At 38.0% G+C, this 17,795-nt stretch overlaps 1 protein-coding gene across 1 annotated transcript in view; it reads right to left on the minus strand.

Annotated features, from left to right (window-relative positions):
* Positions 1 to 17,795, minus strand: part of ARHGAP24 (Rho GTPase activating protein 24) — a 511,224-nt gene that overhangs the window by 256,797 nt on the left and 236,632 nt on the right. The window contains exon 3 of the mRNA XM_004285424.3: positions 17,049 to 17,136. Within this exon, the coding sequence (XP_004285472.1) occupies positions 17,049 to 17,136 (88 nt within the window). The remainder of the gene's footprint in view (positions 1 to 17,048; positions 17,137 to 17,795) is intronic.

Genomic DNA, 17,795 nt, shown 5'->3' on the forward strand with positions numbered 1-17,795 from the left:
CAGAATAAATTGGGGTTTTATAAATCCTAGGTGGCTTTACCTCAAGTCGCCAGTTGTGGTTTTTTTAAATAAATTTAATTAATTAATTACTTTATTTTTGGCTGCATTGGGTCTTTGTTCTTGTGTGCAGGCTACTCTTCATTGCGGTGAGCGGGCTTCTCATTGCGGTGGCTTCTCTTGTTGCAGAGCATAGGCTCTAGGCGCACAGGCTTCAGTAGTTGTGGCTCACGGGCTCAGTAGTTGTGGCTCACAGGCTCTAGAGCGCAGGCTTAGTAGCTGTGGCACACGGGCTTAGTTGCTCCATGGCATGTAGGATCTTCTCGGATCAGGGCTCGAACCTGTATCCCCTGCATTGGCAGGCAGATTCTTAACCACTGTGCCACCAGGGAAGCCCAAGTCGCCAGTTTTCTTAATTGGGGTGTAGGGATTTTAGCAGGTAGGACCATACATTTCTGCCAAATCAGGACCTCTCAGGACTTCAATTTGGGCCTTTCTAGGCCTGATGTCACAGGGCTGTGAAGATGGACAGGTCTCAAGAAAGGCAGCATTTGAAAAACAGACACAGGGCAAATGAACCCACAGATCAATAGACAAAGATAACAGTCGTTTTAAAGTCAGGATGTCCAACAGGCCCAAGGATGCATGATTGGGTTGCAGATGGTCCTTGAGGTTTCACTTTTGGAAACATTCAAGACCAGTTCAGCTCAGTTTTATATTAAAAATGAAAAGGAAAAAAAAAGAAAAATGAAAAAGGCTACCCTGGTTCCCTAAGAGTTAGCACAGGACTTGGTAACATGCTGGTTTCATCCTTGCTGCAAGCTTGTTTCCTACAACCTAATTACCAGCAGCTGCTCTGCAGCACACTCATCCTCCTTCTTCTGATATATTGTGTTTCCTGTGAAGTATGTTTTCTCTTTCTCATTCCCATATCACTTCTAACCTATGGTTGTTCTCCTCACTGGCCATTGCCTCATTCAGACACACTCTTTCCCTGGCTAAGATACAGCTCAAAGAAGCCCTGCCACAGAAAAAGAACTGCCTGGAGAAATATTCTTCCTAGTAACAGCCACTGACATTTGTTTAGCACTGTACTGTCTGTTTTCTAAGCTTGATTGGATGGCAAAGCCCTTTTCAACTACTGGATAAAAAAGGTGAATGCAAACAGCCCATGAGTACATAATTAAAACCAAGCCACAGAGAACAATGAGGGGGAGGGGATCACATTTATTCCAGCAGATAACTTGTTAGTAAACAGCTTCTATCATCAAAGTACTAAATGACACAATTGGTGTTAGTGGTAATGGAGTGAAGGATGAGGCAGTGTGGACTGCTTTTTAAAGAGCATAGAGTCTGTGAAGTTAATGAACTTCTCCAGTCTCTTAAGGCACTGAGACAAAGAGCTATGATCAAATTAAATAGCTCAGAGATGCAAGGCTCTTTTCATTTTGGCTAATCCAATACAATCATTCCCTGGATGATAAAACTGAGGTCTAGTCTATTCATTAATTCAACGAATGTGCATTGAGCATATACTACATGACAGTCACTCTGCTAGGTACTAGGGATGGAAGGTATCATTTCTGTTCTCAAGAGCATCAAATCTGATGGAGAAGGAAGAGAATACAGACAACATAAGAAAAGCGAGTCTTGCGGAGAGAGGAAGGAAATGCAGAGTACGCTAACTTTTATTTTTAATTTTTTTTGAAGTATAGTTGATTTACAATGTTGTGCCCATCTCTGTTGTACAGCAAAGTGACTCAGTTATACACATATAGACATTCTTTTTTATATTCTTTTCCATTATGGTTTATCACAGGATATTGACTATAGTTCCCTGTGCTATATACATTAGGACCTTGTTGTGTATCCATTCTAAATGTAAGAGTTTGCATCTACCAACCTCCAAACTCCCAGTCCATCCCTCTCCCTTCCCCCTCCCCCTTGGGAGCCACAAGTCTGTTCTCTATGGAGTACACTAACTTTTAAATCCATAACCTCATTTCTTCATTTGTTGTCCTTATTTTTCTTAACTCTTGGATATTTGGCTTCTGTGGGATCTAGAAAATTAACCTATCTATATCCTCATTGGTATAAGGAAGCTGTAGCATGTGGTGGTTTTGTGGGCTCAGATGAGTGTGAAGCCTGGTTTTAGCATTTATTACGAATGTGAATTTTATCACTGTTGATGAGTGAGGAGAATGGCATCTATCACAAGTGTATTCATATTAAATGAACTGTTGTATTTAAAATCTGACATTCATTAGTACAGGCCTCACACAGTTCAGTGAACGTTAGCTCTAAAAATTATGGAAGTGTTTCTCACACTGATGTTAAAGGAAAACTGGTGGGTTAGGAGTAGAGACATGTTCATAAATGAGTGGTGGGGGGAATAAACTACTCCTCTGAGTAAATAAGTTTGTTAGTTTTACAAGCAAACAAAGTATTGACATTTAGTGTGAGATACTTAGAGTTTTAAGACGCTAATGTACATTGTAAAAAGGAGAGTTTAGAAGAAACTTCAAGCTTACTTGATCTTGCAAGGGATGCTTCCATCTCAGAATACTTATGAATATCTCCCTGAACTTGTGTGGACTGAACAAAGTATGGGAAATGTTTCTCATGCTAGGCACACCCAATCTCCTATTAATGGTATTCATTGCTTTAAAAGTCACATCAGGGCTTCCCTGGTGGCGCAGTGGTTGAGAGTCTGCCTGCCGATGCAGGGGACACGGGTTCGTGCCCCAGTCCTGGAAAATCCCACATGCCGCGGAGCGGCTGAGCCCGTGAGCCATGGCTGCTGAGCCTGCGCGTCCGGAGCCTGTGCTCCGCAGCGGGAGAGGCCACAACAGTGAGAGGCCCTCGTACCGCACAAAAAAAAAAAAAAAAAAAAAAGTCACATCACAGATTTCAGCTCTGGTCAGATTCTAGAGTTCTAAATGAGCTAAGACAAAATTTAAAGTGAGGGTTTCGGTTTGGTCACTAAAACGTTTTAGATTCATCATGATAGGGGGAAAAAAAGAGATATTATTCAGAGATGGAGCTTCTAAATAAAAATGTTGGCAAACAGGTCCTGAATCATGATGTTGAGGCAGTGGGTAATGGCATGGCCTGGGGAGACACTCTGTCTCAGAATTCTAATTTTGTCTCTGGTGGCACCAGTGGGGATTAGTGATTTATAATAGTATCTTCAGACTCCTTTTCATAGGTTTGCTTTTTTTAATCTAGCACAAGCGTTGGCTAGCTATGGCACATGGGCCAAATCTGGCTTACTGTCTATTTTTTACATTTTTAAGTGATTGGAAAAAAATCAAAAGAAAAATAATATTTCTTGATATTTGAAAATTATATAAAACCCAGATTTCGGTATTCATTAATAAAGTTTTATTGGAACACAGACATACCCACTTGTTTTATACTACAACAGCAGAGTTCAGCAGTTGTAGCAGATACTTTATGGCCAGCAAAGCCTACAGTACTTGCTCTCTTGTTCTCTCTGGAAAATGTTTTCTGACCCCTGATCTAGGATACAGAATGAATGATAGAAATGAATATGAGTAGGTCAACATGTCTACAAATACTGTAAGAGAGCCCTTCTCATATGGACACTTCTCAAAAGTGGGATCTTATGATCGGTTTATAAATGCTCCAAATGTCTTTCGGTTGACATGGCAATAGTCGGAATTTCAAGAGATTACAAACATTTTTAAATGCCCTTTGTGACATTTTAATAGCCTCTTTTAAATGTATATTTTAAGGCATTTTAAGTAGGAAGGGAATTTGGAAGCAAACATCTCAAATACTTTTTTTATATAGAAGAATACGAGTAGCTAAAGCATGCTGATTTTCAATGCATTTATTTAAGTCATGTTCAGAACTACTTGTGTATATAGAATTATGTTTTCATACCATAACAATTCCTACTCACATTCTCTAAATGGTTTGCACACATTAACTAAGCAAAGAAAAAAAATACAAGCTTCATGGCTGCCTACAGACATAGGCAGACAAAAAAAGAGAATGTCCTAGTTGCCTTTGGGTAACAAATATAAATACATGGCTTTCAACTTACAGTACTAACACAAAAGGGAAAAATTAAGATAAAGAGTGTGTTGTAAAATTAAATGCCCTAGCAACATATTTAACCAGTGATCAAGAAAATGACCAACTTCTATGCTAAAACACTATTAAAATATCCCCAAATTTTCCTATAAAGTAGATACCAAATTTAAATGACAGCAAATTAATTTATCCAATAACATTATTTGATCACCCTAGAAGGAGTTGCAAATACAGACTTGGATGATAAACTTTCATTGCTGATGTCACATAATTATCTCAAAAACTCAAAAATTGGCTATATGCTTTTCCTTCTCAGAGACACCATGAATATCTCTCAGATGGCCTCACCATCTGAGTAGGTTCAAGTTTTGGTAAATTAAAAATTTTATAGCCTCCAGAGCCATGAAATGTTCTCCAGAAAGTTTTTTTGTAAATGCATAAAATAGGTCTGTAGAATTACATAATCATAGAACCAGCGGGGGAATAAAACACAACTGAATCAGGGCAGTAAAAGTCACAAACTGATTACTAGTACCACATAGTTAAAAATAATAAAAAAGATTGTCATGTTTATGCACATATGTATATAGATGAAATAGATGATGTACAGGAACACAGAGATGAATAGTTAAATATAGAGATGGAGATAGAAATATAGAGACTAATAATGTCTCTTGTCCCTAAATTTAAATTACAGTTCTAAAGCTGGAGTCCACAACTGAGTTTCAGGGAATCTCTGAAGCCCCCATAAGTGTCTGCAATTTTGGTAGGTAAATACATTTTTTTTTTTTTTTTAGCAAAAAGATCCATAATGCATTTATTGGATTCTCTCGGCACCCATGTTTTCTAATTTTTCAATTACCTCTGAAAATCATTCTGGAAAATAGTTAGAATGGAAACATTTTTTATTAAAATTTACGTAAGTAATATGTAATTATCTAAGGATATTATTAATAATTAGTATATTCCTGGCTAAAGTTGGGATAAATGACACCTTCTCCTTTGTTGAAGGGTTTACATTCATTTCCAGGCAGATGAAAATCACTTTAAATTACCTTTCAAATTTTCTCTTTTTTTCTTTGTTACCATAGCTGCCTCTTCATCTCTCATCCCCTTTTTTCCCCTGTGTTCATCTCTTCTATTCTTTTTCTGGGGGAAGGAAGAGAAAAAGAAAACCTCTACTTTCTAGTTATTATTGATTTGGGACACTGGGCTGAGATGGGGCTTTGGGAGTCCTAGATATTGGTAATTGCCCTTAAAACTCATAATGGGTCTCTGCTTGAATAATACCTGTGCAGGTCACTGGACTGATTCCCAATAAAGGAACAGTATTAGGTGTGCTTGTTGGTGGCTAGACAGTGGTGATAACTTGGCTAGTGTGCGGAGGAAGTTAGTGAAGAAGTGAGGCCAATTTCAGCAGTGTGAGTTCTGCCATGAAGAGAACTGAACTCCAGCGTGTAATAGTTTTCTGTAAGAAAAAATTACAGGTGCAGATTCTTCCTTTCACATAGCTATTCACATATAAGAAAGTCCACTGCAGACAAGTGTGGTTTTCTCCCCACTTTTTCATGACAGTATAGTTGTGGCCTTATAACTCTTAAGTGAACATCTTTAGCCAGTGCATATCTTTATGATAGACTAACACATATAAATAACTGCATGTAAATGAAAATGCCTATTCTCACTTCAAGTGCCCAAATTGTCATCCTTAATGGAAGATCTAAGAAGAGGTACAAGTCTATCCACTTCAATTACTACCAATAAAAACTGTTCACAAGTTCATATTTCAAAAACTAGGCTCCATTCTCCAATATCTCATATTTTAAGCCAGAATACATACATATATAAATAAAGTCAGTGATAAGTAATATTTATATTTACACATGTATTTACTAGCTAGTGTTTGACCTTGATCAAACTACTTTTCTGTGCCTCAGTTTCTTTATCTGGAAATGGATATAGTAATAGAGGTGAGGATTAAATAGTAATGTGGTAAGGATTAAATTAAGTGATACATTTAAAAAGTCTGAAACATTGTCTGGGATACAGAAAGCTAGATACAGATAAAGCTATAAATACTCTAATGGATACTGTGATGCTCTGTCTAGATCCCAGAGGCCGGTATATTGGCTGATGGCTCATAGAGGCCCTCATGGAAACTGTTCTCCATTGCAACCTGGAACTGCTTCACATGAGTTTACTTGTCTCACCTCCCCCCAGTCAATGACTAGACTAGCTGATGCCAGGAAACAAAGGCTTGGTCCCTCAGGTTAGAGCAACTCTAGGAAGCATCCAAGCTCCAGAGCTCCCCATAGCATCAGCTGGGACATTAACTGCAATGATGTTTTGGGCAAGCTTCTCCTTCTGCCTGATCCTGCTTTCCTCAATTCCTTAGAGATGAAGTATCTCCAGACAGCACTCCCCAGTAAATGTTCTAAGATAACTCTCCATCAGAGTGTGTTTCCCTGGACTCCAATCTAAGATTATAGATAGATATAGATAAAAAGTCATTTTTCCATTATCCTGAAATTGTTAAGATCTGAATCTGAAGAGAGAAGTTACTCACACTCTAAGTTTTTAAAAAAAAAAAAATGAAGGTTGTGCCTGGCCACTTCCCTATAGGGCTTATGGATAAAACACATTTCAGAGAAGGAACCCAAATGCCATCACTCTGCCCCTGACTATTACAAGAGGAAGACTAGAAAAGGGGAAGGGCCACTTGGATATAACAGTTTTCAAGATGAACACTATTTTTTGAGGAGAAAGAAGAAAATTCTCTGAACCATCAGAACAAGTGAGGGGAGCACAAGAGAGCTGCCCATCAATTTTGAAGCTAGAACTGTCACCTAGCACTTCTCCAAGTTGCAGACTCACATGATGTGTGAAACCACTGAACTGCTGGGTGTGAAGCTCATGCTTCATGGAGAAGGGGGCAAGATGGCAGGGTTGAGGGGGTCAGTGACAGTGAAATAGCCTGTATATCCCCTACTTGGCAGACCAGGGTCCATGAGTTTCCAGGTAGCTGAATAAGCACAAAGCAAGCAGCTGGCCTTTGAGCCATTTTGTTGGTAGCCCATCAACAAGGACCATGCCCAACGTAGAGACTCCTATCACATGACATGCATTTCCAATTCTAGGGACATTATAAAATCTGCAAAGGCACCTCATGAGAGAGTCAGCATTTGAAGAGGTGTGTAATAATCAGTCAGTGTTAAGGTGCTACACCCCAGCGGTAGCTTCTCTGCAGGAAGATCTCTACCTCCTTCCATTTCTCTTGGTATCATTACCAGAGAGAAAAGGCAGAGGAGTAAGAAAGAGGATGTGAGGAGTTTCCCTCCACTTGAACCACTAGAGCAGCAGAAAGGTCTTTGCTGTACCATGAGGCGGAAAGATCCTACACAGGAGGGAATAAGCCTTCAACATAGCCAAGTCGGGAGTAGTACTGCCAACAATAAACCCATTTCATATGGTTGACTTTCCTCCACCAACCTGGTAAATATATACACTTCAGTAAGTACTCGGCACCTTGAATTATATTGCACTAGGTGTTACAGATATAGTAATGAGAAGATAGATGTGGTTCCTAACTATATGAAGTACATACTTCCTCATCTCTTTTTACCTGTCTCTGTCTCTGAATCACTACTTCTTCTCCCTCTGGCAGGCTATTCTTCTAAGAAAGCTAAGACATCAGCATTCCATTAATTACTCTATTTTATTTTAACATCACAAGGGAAACATGCACAGAAAACATTTTGAGAAGGAAAGAAACCGACTGCATTTTCCCTCTTCGAGGACTATGCATTAAAGGTCTGCCAACATTTCTCCCTCAACCACATTTCCCCAAAGCTTAGTACTTGGCCATAAAAGCTCACTCCAGTCTAAAATTTGGCATGTCTGACAGCAAAGTCTGCAAATTTGCCAATTTGGATCACATCTCCTTTTTGAATAACAAGCAGATAAATAGGAAAAAATTGGAGTGAAATGTTACAAATCATGACATTATTCAGAGAGACAATTCCTTTCATGGGATAGTACTCTATAAGAAATTAACCCTAAATTATGGTAATTTGTTTCAGATAGATTTTTACAAAAGCCTAAAATCTGCAGAGGAATGTTATACAAAAACAAATGTAATTAAGTACTGTAATACAAAGACCTGAAACCCTCAATTCTATTGGAAAATCTTGAGTTTTCTTTCAAATTTACACATGATTATTATTTAATTTCATAGGACATTTCAGACTAAAGCAAAACCAAAAATGGAACAAAACAAAGTAGCATACATGGAAAAATAATAAAGATATACAGGTGCTAAAGATATATACATATAATGTGTATATAAATATACATTATATATTTTGTTTTATATATATATATATATACACACACACACACACACACAAGTCTACACACTCATACACAAATGTGTGTGTATGTATATACTGCTAGGATATTTGGCAAAGAGCTTTCTGGAGGTATTTGCCATTTTTGCTAGAAATCATTATAGGCACATATGATTAAATAATTTAATCCTATTCATCATTTTTCATTGATTATACCTTGGGTAGTTGGGCTTGAGGTATTTGTCCATAAAGACAGAATCGTGTTGGATATGTAAATATCATTTGCAGGATGGGATTTTAGAAGTTGTGATCGACAAAATTCCACAGAGAAAGTCAGTGTAGAATAAGTATGTGTTACAAGGATCTGCAGACAGGCAGTCCTTCAGAAGGTTCTATACAAGGCATTGACCACATTTCTCCAATCCTTCCTGTTTCCTGCATTTTCTGACAAGTGAAAACACTCTTGGATTTTCCAGATTCTCTATGTCAAACTATCACACAATTGGAATAATTAGAAAATATTATCTTGTCATTCTCATTTGCAAAGATAAATCAAGTGTCATGCTATCCCTAAGTAATCTTTTTTTTTAACATCTTTATAGGAGTATAGCTGCTTTACGATGTTGTGTTTCTGCCATATAACAAAGTGAATCAGCTATATGTATACATATATCCACATACCCCCTCCCTTTTGTGTCTCCCTCCCACACTGCCTATCTCACCCCTTCTAGGTGGTCACAAAGCACTGAGCTGATCCCCCTGTGAGATGGAACTGCTTCCCACTAGCTATCTATTTTACATCTGATAGTGTATATAGGTCAGCACTACTCTCTCACTTCGTCCCAGCTTCCCCTTCCACTTCCTGATGTCCTCAAGTACATTCTCTACATCTGTGTCTTTATTCCTGTCTTGCCCCTAGGTTCGTCAGAACCATTTTTTTTTTAAGATTCCATATATATGTGTTAGCATACAGTATTTGTTTTTCTCTTTCTGACTTACTTCACTCTGTATGACAGACTCTAGGTCCATCCACCTCACTACGAACACCTCAACTTCGTTTCTTTTTCTTGCTGAGTAATATTTCATTGTACATATATGCCACATCTCCTTTATCCATTCATCTGTTGATGGACACGAGGGCTGCTTCCATGTCCTGGCTATTGTAAATAGTGCTGCAATGAACATTGTGGGACATGACTCTTTTTGAATTATGGTTTTCTCAGAGTATGAGCTCAGTAGTGGGATTGCTGGGTCGTATGATAGTTCTATTTTTAGTTTTTTAAGGAACCTCCATACTGTTTTCCATAGTGGCTGTATCAATTTACATTCCCACCAACAGTGCAGGAGGGTTCCCTTTTCTCCACACCCTCTCCAGCATTTATTGTTTGTAGATTTTTTAATGATGGCCATTCTGACTGGTGTGAGGTGATACCTCATTGTAGTTTTAATTTGCATTTCTCTAATGATTAGTGATGTTGAGCATCCTTTCATGTGTTTGTTGGTAATCTGTATATCTTCTTTGGAGAAATGTCTATTTAAGTCTTCTGCCCATTTTTGGATTTTTTTTTTTTTTTTTTTTTTGATATTGAGTTGCATGTGCTACTTGTATATTTTTAGATTAATCATTTGTCAGCTGCTTTGTTTGCAAATATTTTCTCCCATTCTCAGGGTTGTCTTTTTGTCTTGTTTATGGTTTCCTTTACTATGCAAAAGATTTTAAGATTCACTGGGCCCAATTTGTTTATTTTTGTTTGTATTTCCATTTCTCTAGGAGGTGGGTCAAAAAGGATCTTGCTGTGATTGATGTCATAGAGTGGTTTGCCAATGTTTTCCTCTAAGAGTTTTATAGTGTCTGGTCTTACATTTAGGTCTTAAATCCATTTTGAGTTTATTTTTGTGTATGGAGTTAGGGAGTGTTCTAATTTCATTCTTTTACATGTAGCTGTCCAGTTTTCCCAGCACCACTTATTGAAGAGGTTGTCTTTTCTCCATTGTATATTCTTGCCTCCTTTATCAAAGATGAGGTGACCATATGTGCATGGGTTTATCTCTGGGCTTTCTATCCTGTTCCATTGATCTATTTCTATTTTTGTGACAGTACCATACTGTCTTGATTACTGTAGCTTTGTAGTATATTCTGAAGTCGGGGAGCCTGCTTCCCCACCAAGCTCCATTTTTCTTTCTCAAGATTGCTTTGGCTATTCGGGGTCTTTTGTGTTTCCATACAAATTGTGAAATTTTTTGTTCTAGTTCTGTGAAAAATGACATTGGTAGTTTGATAAGGTTTGTGTTGAATCTGTAGATGGCTTTAGGTAGTATAGTCACTTTCACAATGTTGATTTCTCCAATCCAAGACCATGGTATATCTCTCCATCTGTTTGTATCATCTTTAATTTCTTTCATCAGTGTCTTATAGTTTTCTGCATACAGGTCTTTTGTCTCCTGAAGTAGGTTTATTCCTAGATATTTTATTCTTTTCGTTGCAATGGTAAAAGGGAGTGTTTCCTTAATTTGTCTTTCTGATTTTCCATTGTTAGTGTATAGGAATGCAAGAGATTTCTGTGCATTAATTTTGTATCCTGCTACTTTACCAAATTCATTGATTAGCTCTAGTAGTTTTCTGGTAGCATCTTTAGGATTCTCTATGTATAGTATCATGTCATCTGCAAACAGTGAAAGTTTTAAGTCTTGTTTTCCCTTTTGGACCCTTTATTTCTTTTTCTTCTATGATTGCTATGGCTAAAACTTCAAAAACTATGTTGAATAATAGCTGTGAGAGTGCGTAACCTTGTCTTGTTTCTGATCTTAGAGGAAATAGTTTCAGTTTTTCACCACCAAGAATGATGTTGGCTGTGGGTTTGTCATATATGTCCTTTATTATGTTGAGGTAGGTTGCCTCTATTCCTACTTTCTGGAAGGTTTTTATCATAAATGGGTGTTGAATTTTGTCAAAAGCTTTTTCTGCATCTATTGAGATGATCATATGGTTTTTCTCCTTCAATTTGTTAATATGGTGTATCATGTTGATTGATTTGCATATATTGAAGAATCCTTGAATTCCTGGAATAAACCCCACTTGATCATGGTGTATGATCCTTTTAATGTGCTGTTGGATTCTGTTTGCTAGTATTTTGTTGAGGATTTTTGCATCTATGTTCATCAGTGATACTGGCCTGTAGTTTTCTTTTTTTGTGACATCTTTGTCTGGTTTTGGTATCAGGGTGATGGTGGCCTTGTAGAATGAGTTTGGGAGTGTTCCTCCCTCTGCTATATTTTGGATGAGTTTGAGAATGATAGGTGTTAGCTCTTCTCTAAATGTTTGATAAAATTTGCCTGTGAAGCCATCTTGTCCTGGGCTTTTGTTTGTTGGATGATTTTTAATCACAGTTTCAATTTCAGTGCTTATGATTGGTTGTTTATATTTTCTCCTTCTTCCTGGTTCTGTCTTGGAAGGTTGTACTTTTCTAAGAATTTGTCCATTCTTCCACGTTGTCCATTTTATTGGCATAGAGTTACTTGTAGTAATCTCTCATGATCCTTTGTATTTCTGCAGTGTCAGTTGTTATTTCTCCTTTTTCATTTCTAATTCTGTTGATTAGAGTCTTCTCCCATTTTTTCTTGATGAGTCTGGCTAATGGTTAATCAATTTTGTTTATCTTCTCAAAGAACCAGCTTTTAGTTTTATTGATCTTTGTTATTGTTTCCTTCATTTCTTTTTCATTTATTTCCGATCTGATCTTTATGATTCCTTTCCTTTTGCTAACTTTTGATTTTTTGTTCTTCTTTCTCTAATTGCTTTAGGTGTAAGGTTAGGTTGTTTATTTGAGATGTTTCTTGTTTCTTAAGGTAGGATTGTATTGCTATAAACTCCCCTCTTAGAACTGCTTTTGCTGCATCCCATAGGTTTCCGGTCGTCGTGTTTTCATTGTCATTTTTTTCTAGGCGTTTTTTGATTTCCTCTTTCATTTCTTCAGTGATCTCTTTGTTATATAGTAGTGTATTGTTTAGCCTCCATGTGTTTGTATTTTTTACAGTTTTTTTCCTGTAATTGATATCTAGTCTCGTCGCGTTGTGGTCGGAAAAGATACTTGATACGATTTCAATTTTCTTAAATTTACCAAGGCTTGATTTGTGACCAAGATATGATCTATCCTGGAGAATGTTCCATGAGAACTTGAGAAGCAAGTATATTCTGTTGTTTTTGAATGGAATGTCCTATAAATATCAATTAAGTCCATCTTGTCTAATGTGTCATTTAAAGCTTGTGTTTCCTTATTTATTTTCATCTTGGATGATCTGTCCATTGGTGAAAGTGTGGTGTTAAAGTCCCCTACTATGTTTGTGTTATTGTCGATTTCCCCTCATATGGCTGTTAGTATTTGCCTTATGTATTGAGGTGCTCCTATGTTGAGTGCATAAATATTTACAATTGTTATATCTTCTTTTTGGATCTATCCCTTGCTCATTATGTAGTGTCCTTCTCTGTGTCTTATAATAGTCTTTATTTTTAAGTCTATTTTGTCTGATATGAGAATTGCTACTCCAGCTTTCTTTTGATTTCCATTTGCATGGAATCTCTTTTTCGGTCCCCTAACTTTCAGTCTGTATGTGTCCCCAGGTCTGAAGCTGGTCCTTGTTGACAACATATATACGGGTCTTGTTTTTGTATTCATTCAGCCAGTCTATGTCTTTTGTTTGGAGCATTTAATCCATTTACATTTAAGTTAAATATCAATATGTATGTTCCTATTCCCATTTTCCAATTGTTTTGGGTTTGTTTTTGTAGGTCTTTTCCTTCTCTTGTGTTTCCTGCCTAGAGAAGTTCCTTTAGCATTTGTTGTAAAGCTGGTTTGGTGGTGCTGAATTCTCTTAGCTTTTGCTTGTCTGTAAGGTTTTTAATTACTCCATTGAATCTGAATGAGATCCTTGCTGGGTAGAGTAATCTTGGTTGTAGGTTTTTGCCTTTCATCACTTAAATATGTCCTGCCACTCCCTTCTGTCTTGCAGAGTTTCTGCTGAACGATCAGCTGTTAACCTTCTGGGGATTCCCTTGTATGTTATTTGTTGCTTTTCCCTTTTAATATTTTTTCTTGTATTTAATTTTTCATAGTTTATTTAATAGTTTGCTAGTTTGCTTCTCCTTGGATTTATTCTGTATGGGACTCTCTGCACATCCTGGACTTGGTTGACTATTTCCTTTCCCATGTTAGGGAAGTTTTGAACTATAATCTCTTCAAATATTTTCTCAGACCCTTTCTTTTTCTCTTCTTCTTCTGGGACCCCTATAATTTGAATGTTGGTACATTTAATGTTCTTCCAGAAGTCTCTGAGACTGTCCTCAATTCTTTTCATTTGTTTTTCTTTATTCTGCTCTGCAGTAGTTATTTCCACTCTTTTATCTTCCAGGTCACTTATCCGTTTTTCTGACTCAATTATTCTGCTATTGATTCCTTCCAGAGAATTTTTAATTTCATTTATTGGGTTGTTCATCATTTTTTGTTTGCTCTTTAGTTCTTCTAGGTCCTTGTTAAATATTTCTTGTATTTTCTCCATTCTGTTTCCAAGATGTTGGATCATCTTTACTATCATTACTCTGAATTATTTTTCAGGTAGACTGCCTATATCCTCTTCATGTGTTTGGTCGGTGGGTTTTTATCTCGCTCCTTCATCTGCTGCATATTTCTCTGTCTTCTCATTTTGTTTAACTTACTGTGTTTGGAGTCTCCTTTTCGCAGGCTGCAGGTTTGTAGTTCCCGTTGTTTGGTGTCTGCCCCCAGTGGGTGAGGTTGTTTCAGTGGCTTGTGTAGGCTTCCTGGTGGAGAGGACTGGTGCCTGTGTTCTGGTGGGTGGGGCTGGATCTTGTCTTTATGGTGGGCAGGGCTGCCTCGTGTGGTGTGTGTTGGGGTGTCTGTGAACTTATTATGATTTTAGGCAGACTCTCTGCTAACGGGTGGGGTTGTGTTCCTGTCTTGCTAGTCGTTTGGCATGGGGCATCCAGCACTGGAGCTTGCTGGCCATTAGGTGGAGCTGGGTCTTAGCGTTGAGATGGTGATCTCTGTGAGAGGTCTCACTGATTGATATTACACGAGGCCGGGATGTCTCTGGTGGTCCAATGTCCTGAACTTGGCTCTCCCACTTCAGAGGCTAAGGCCTGACAGCAGGCCAGAGCACCAAGACACTGTCAGCCACATGGCTGGTGCTTCTGGAAGGATGAGTGTTTCTTTCTAGTTCTGCTGCACAACACGGGTTCACCCATGTATACAGGTGAAGCAGGGCCAGGAATGAAAAGTCCTATTTTCCTTTGTGCTTAGTTTAGCTTCACTTGCTCACAGGGTGCCACATGCAGATGCCTTGCCCCAGCCTTTCCGACCAGAGTTTCTGGTGCAAAAGTAAGTAATCTTTAAATCTTTTAAATCTTTGCACCAGGGCTTCTGGTGCAAAAAGCCCTAAGTAATCTTGATTTTGCAAAAATTGGTTAAAATCATGTGATACCAACCCTCACATCCTCATACAAATACAGAAACATTTGCTTGGAAATTCCATCCTAATGTTAGGGACACACCAAAAACCCCGATGACCAAGATTCATGGCTCAAACACTGGATTCTCAATGCAGCCATTGTGTTTTTCCAATTCTCTCTTTAAAGAAGCATTTGGCACAGTCCTCTTGTTACTCCATAAGATGATTCAGAATTATAAAACCTAATTTAGAAGCTACTACATATTGTATTAATGATTCAGAAAGCATCTTTTCAAATGAGCTATGGGCATAGTATTGATATGTTTATTTCCATAATTATTGCAGCCAACCTGAACTTCCTTGAAAAAAAAGAAATTTTTTTTTGGAATGACAGTCTTCAGATTCTACAGCATACAGTCGTAAACCCCTTAAGCTTTGCTCATTAAAAGCCATTATATCATATGCATTGCACTCGAAACACATACCCAAGAACTGCAACCTTGGAGGGGAGGTTTTGTGATTTCATGGGCTTGAAGACACAGCTCTTCTGAGAACAGTCTTGACAATATCTACCTACAGTATATCAGAACATCTTCCCCAAAAAGTGAAATCTCTACACATTTAGTAGACTTGCATGGGAAAGTGGACCTTTAGTGTTATTGAAGATACAGAATCAAAGCTTTCAGTTTAATACCATGCTCATTTCAAAGCCCACAGGCCTAATGTCTGAGAATAAACAGTGAAAGAAATTTCCTCTACTGATACTTCAAAGACTTTGAAACATCTGGAATTTGGTTCCATATAGGGTATTCCACCAAGAAGTAAGTATAAAAAGATTTTAATAGAGCAAACAGGATTCAGGTTTCCTACAGTATGTTCTCCCTGGGGGGAAACAACACAATGCATCCGACTAAGCTTTCTGCACTTCAGCTGCATTAATTAACATTTAGTCATGGATTCCATTGTGAGCCAGATGAACCCAGAGCTACAGCTGTTTTCATTGAGGAGAAAAAATATGCTTTCACATTTTAGATTCTTAGCATTTATAAATCTGGGGAAAATGTGTTTTTGACTGCCTTTGTACTGGCATTATTGATATGCATTACATATTAGTCACCCAAATAAAGTCACACTCACCCTAGGCTGTGATTAAGTCAATGTTAATATCACATTAACTGGGTCAGTCAGAGCCAAAGCTATGAAAACCAGGTTCCTAACTCCCTTTTTCTTACACCAAGTATTAAAGAAGGGCTAATGAACTGATCAAAGAAGTAGATCACAGCCTTGAAAAGAGTGTTGCTGGGTGAGTCAAAGACTTAAGTGGAGATCAGGTATTCTGAGAGGGGTGGATGCAGATGACTAAAAAAAATGAACAGATGTTGAAGAAATGTAACTGCAGGATTTGATGACTTGGCAGAGACATTCTCAATGCTACCAGCCAAACATGTGGAAGTGGTTGGTTGTGAATGAAGATGAGGTACAGAACTGCAATCCTTGGTCAGTTATTTAAGGAGGGTTTTTGTTTTGTTTTGTTTTTATAACAAAGGCTCCTTAAAGATGCAGTTTTGGGGCTTCCCTGGTGGTGCAGTCGTTGAGAGTCCGCCTGCTGATGCAGGGGACACGGGTTCGTGCCCCGGTCCGGGAAGATCCCACATGCCGCAGAGCGGCTGGGCCCGTGAGCCATGGCCGCTGAGCCTGCGTGTCCGGAGCCTGTGCTCCGTGACGGGAGAGGCCACGGCAGTGAGGGGCCCGCGTACCGCAAAAAAAAAAAAAAAAAAAAAAGATGCAGTTTTGTAAGAAAATATGACAGTGAATCAGCTGGACAAGGCATTCTACCTGGAACACCTAGTCAAATTTCATGCCACAAGAGCACTGTAAAATTACCTTTGTCTCCAATAGTCCCTAACAAGTGCTGTGTCATGACTTCTGGTCAGCTCTGGAGTCTCATGGACAAATGGAAATCCAATAGTCATGTGGACACATGTATGTGTGTACATGTGTTCATTTGTACCAGTGTACAAACCTGGAATCATTATCTGTGTAAATACTAGCCAACATTGACCCTTGCCTCGTCAAATTAATGTTCTTAGCCATGACTCAAGAAAAATAGAGGCTGTCTGACCTGTCTTCACCTTTACCAACATGGAATGGCAATAGTTGAATCAAACCAGAAAACTATCTTACCTGGAACTACTTCAAAAAGGAATTTCCCTGGGCTCTCTTCATTGCAGGGATGTTCAAGGACTTTATTTCCAGGCAGAAAAATAGTACCCTGTGAACACAAATGTCCCAAACATCATTATCAGATGGCAAATATTGAATTTCATCATCAGTGAATATTCAAGGTGCATCTGTAACCCAGGATACAGTAATATGCATCAGACTCATTTATATTCCCATCTAGTCCAAAATCATGTAACAGCATCATATTCATTCAACATTTAACAAATATTTGTTGAGCACCTAATATATACAAAACACTGTGTTAGATGCTGAGTTCATTTTAAGCACCAATTTATTAAATGTATTCTGTGTGCTGAAAATTTTTACTGAGCATTCAACCAACATAATATTACTTGTTAGAATAATCTTATAAGGTAGGTATTGTTTTCCCCCATTTTATAGCTGTGAAAACCAAGTTAGCCAATGCTGCCATAGCCTTCTCTTGATTATCCCCTCTCTTTTCTGTTGGATTTTCTTCTCTTTAGTGCATCATTTTCATCAGCACAGAGACATATTTAAAAGTCGATCCTATTTAAAAAGTTACTTTGACTCCACCTCCCACTCCAGTTCTCATTTCATTTTTTTTTCCTTCCCTAGCAAAGAGTTGTCTACACTGAATCTATTTCCATTATTTGACATTATTTCCATTATTTGAGCTTATTTGACGTTTCCATTTGGATATCTCAAAAGCATCTTAAACTAAACTTA

The sequence above is a fragment of the Orcinus orca genome, chromosome 4 (genome assembly GCF_937001465.1).
Source record: "Orcinus orca chromosome 4, mOrcOrc1.1, whole genome shotgun sequence".
NCBI lineage: Eukaryota > Metazoa > Chordata > Mammalia > Artiodactyla > Delphinidae > Orcinus > Orcinus orca.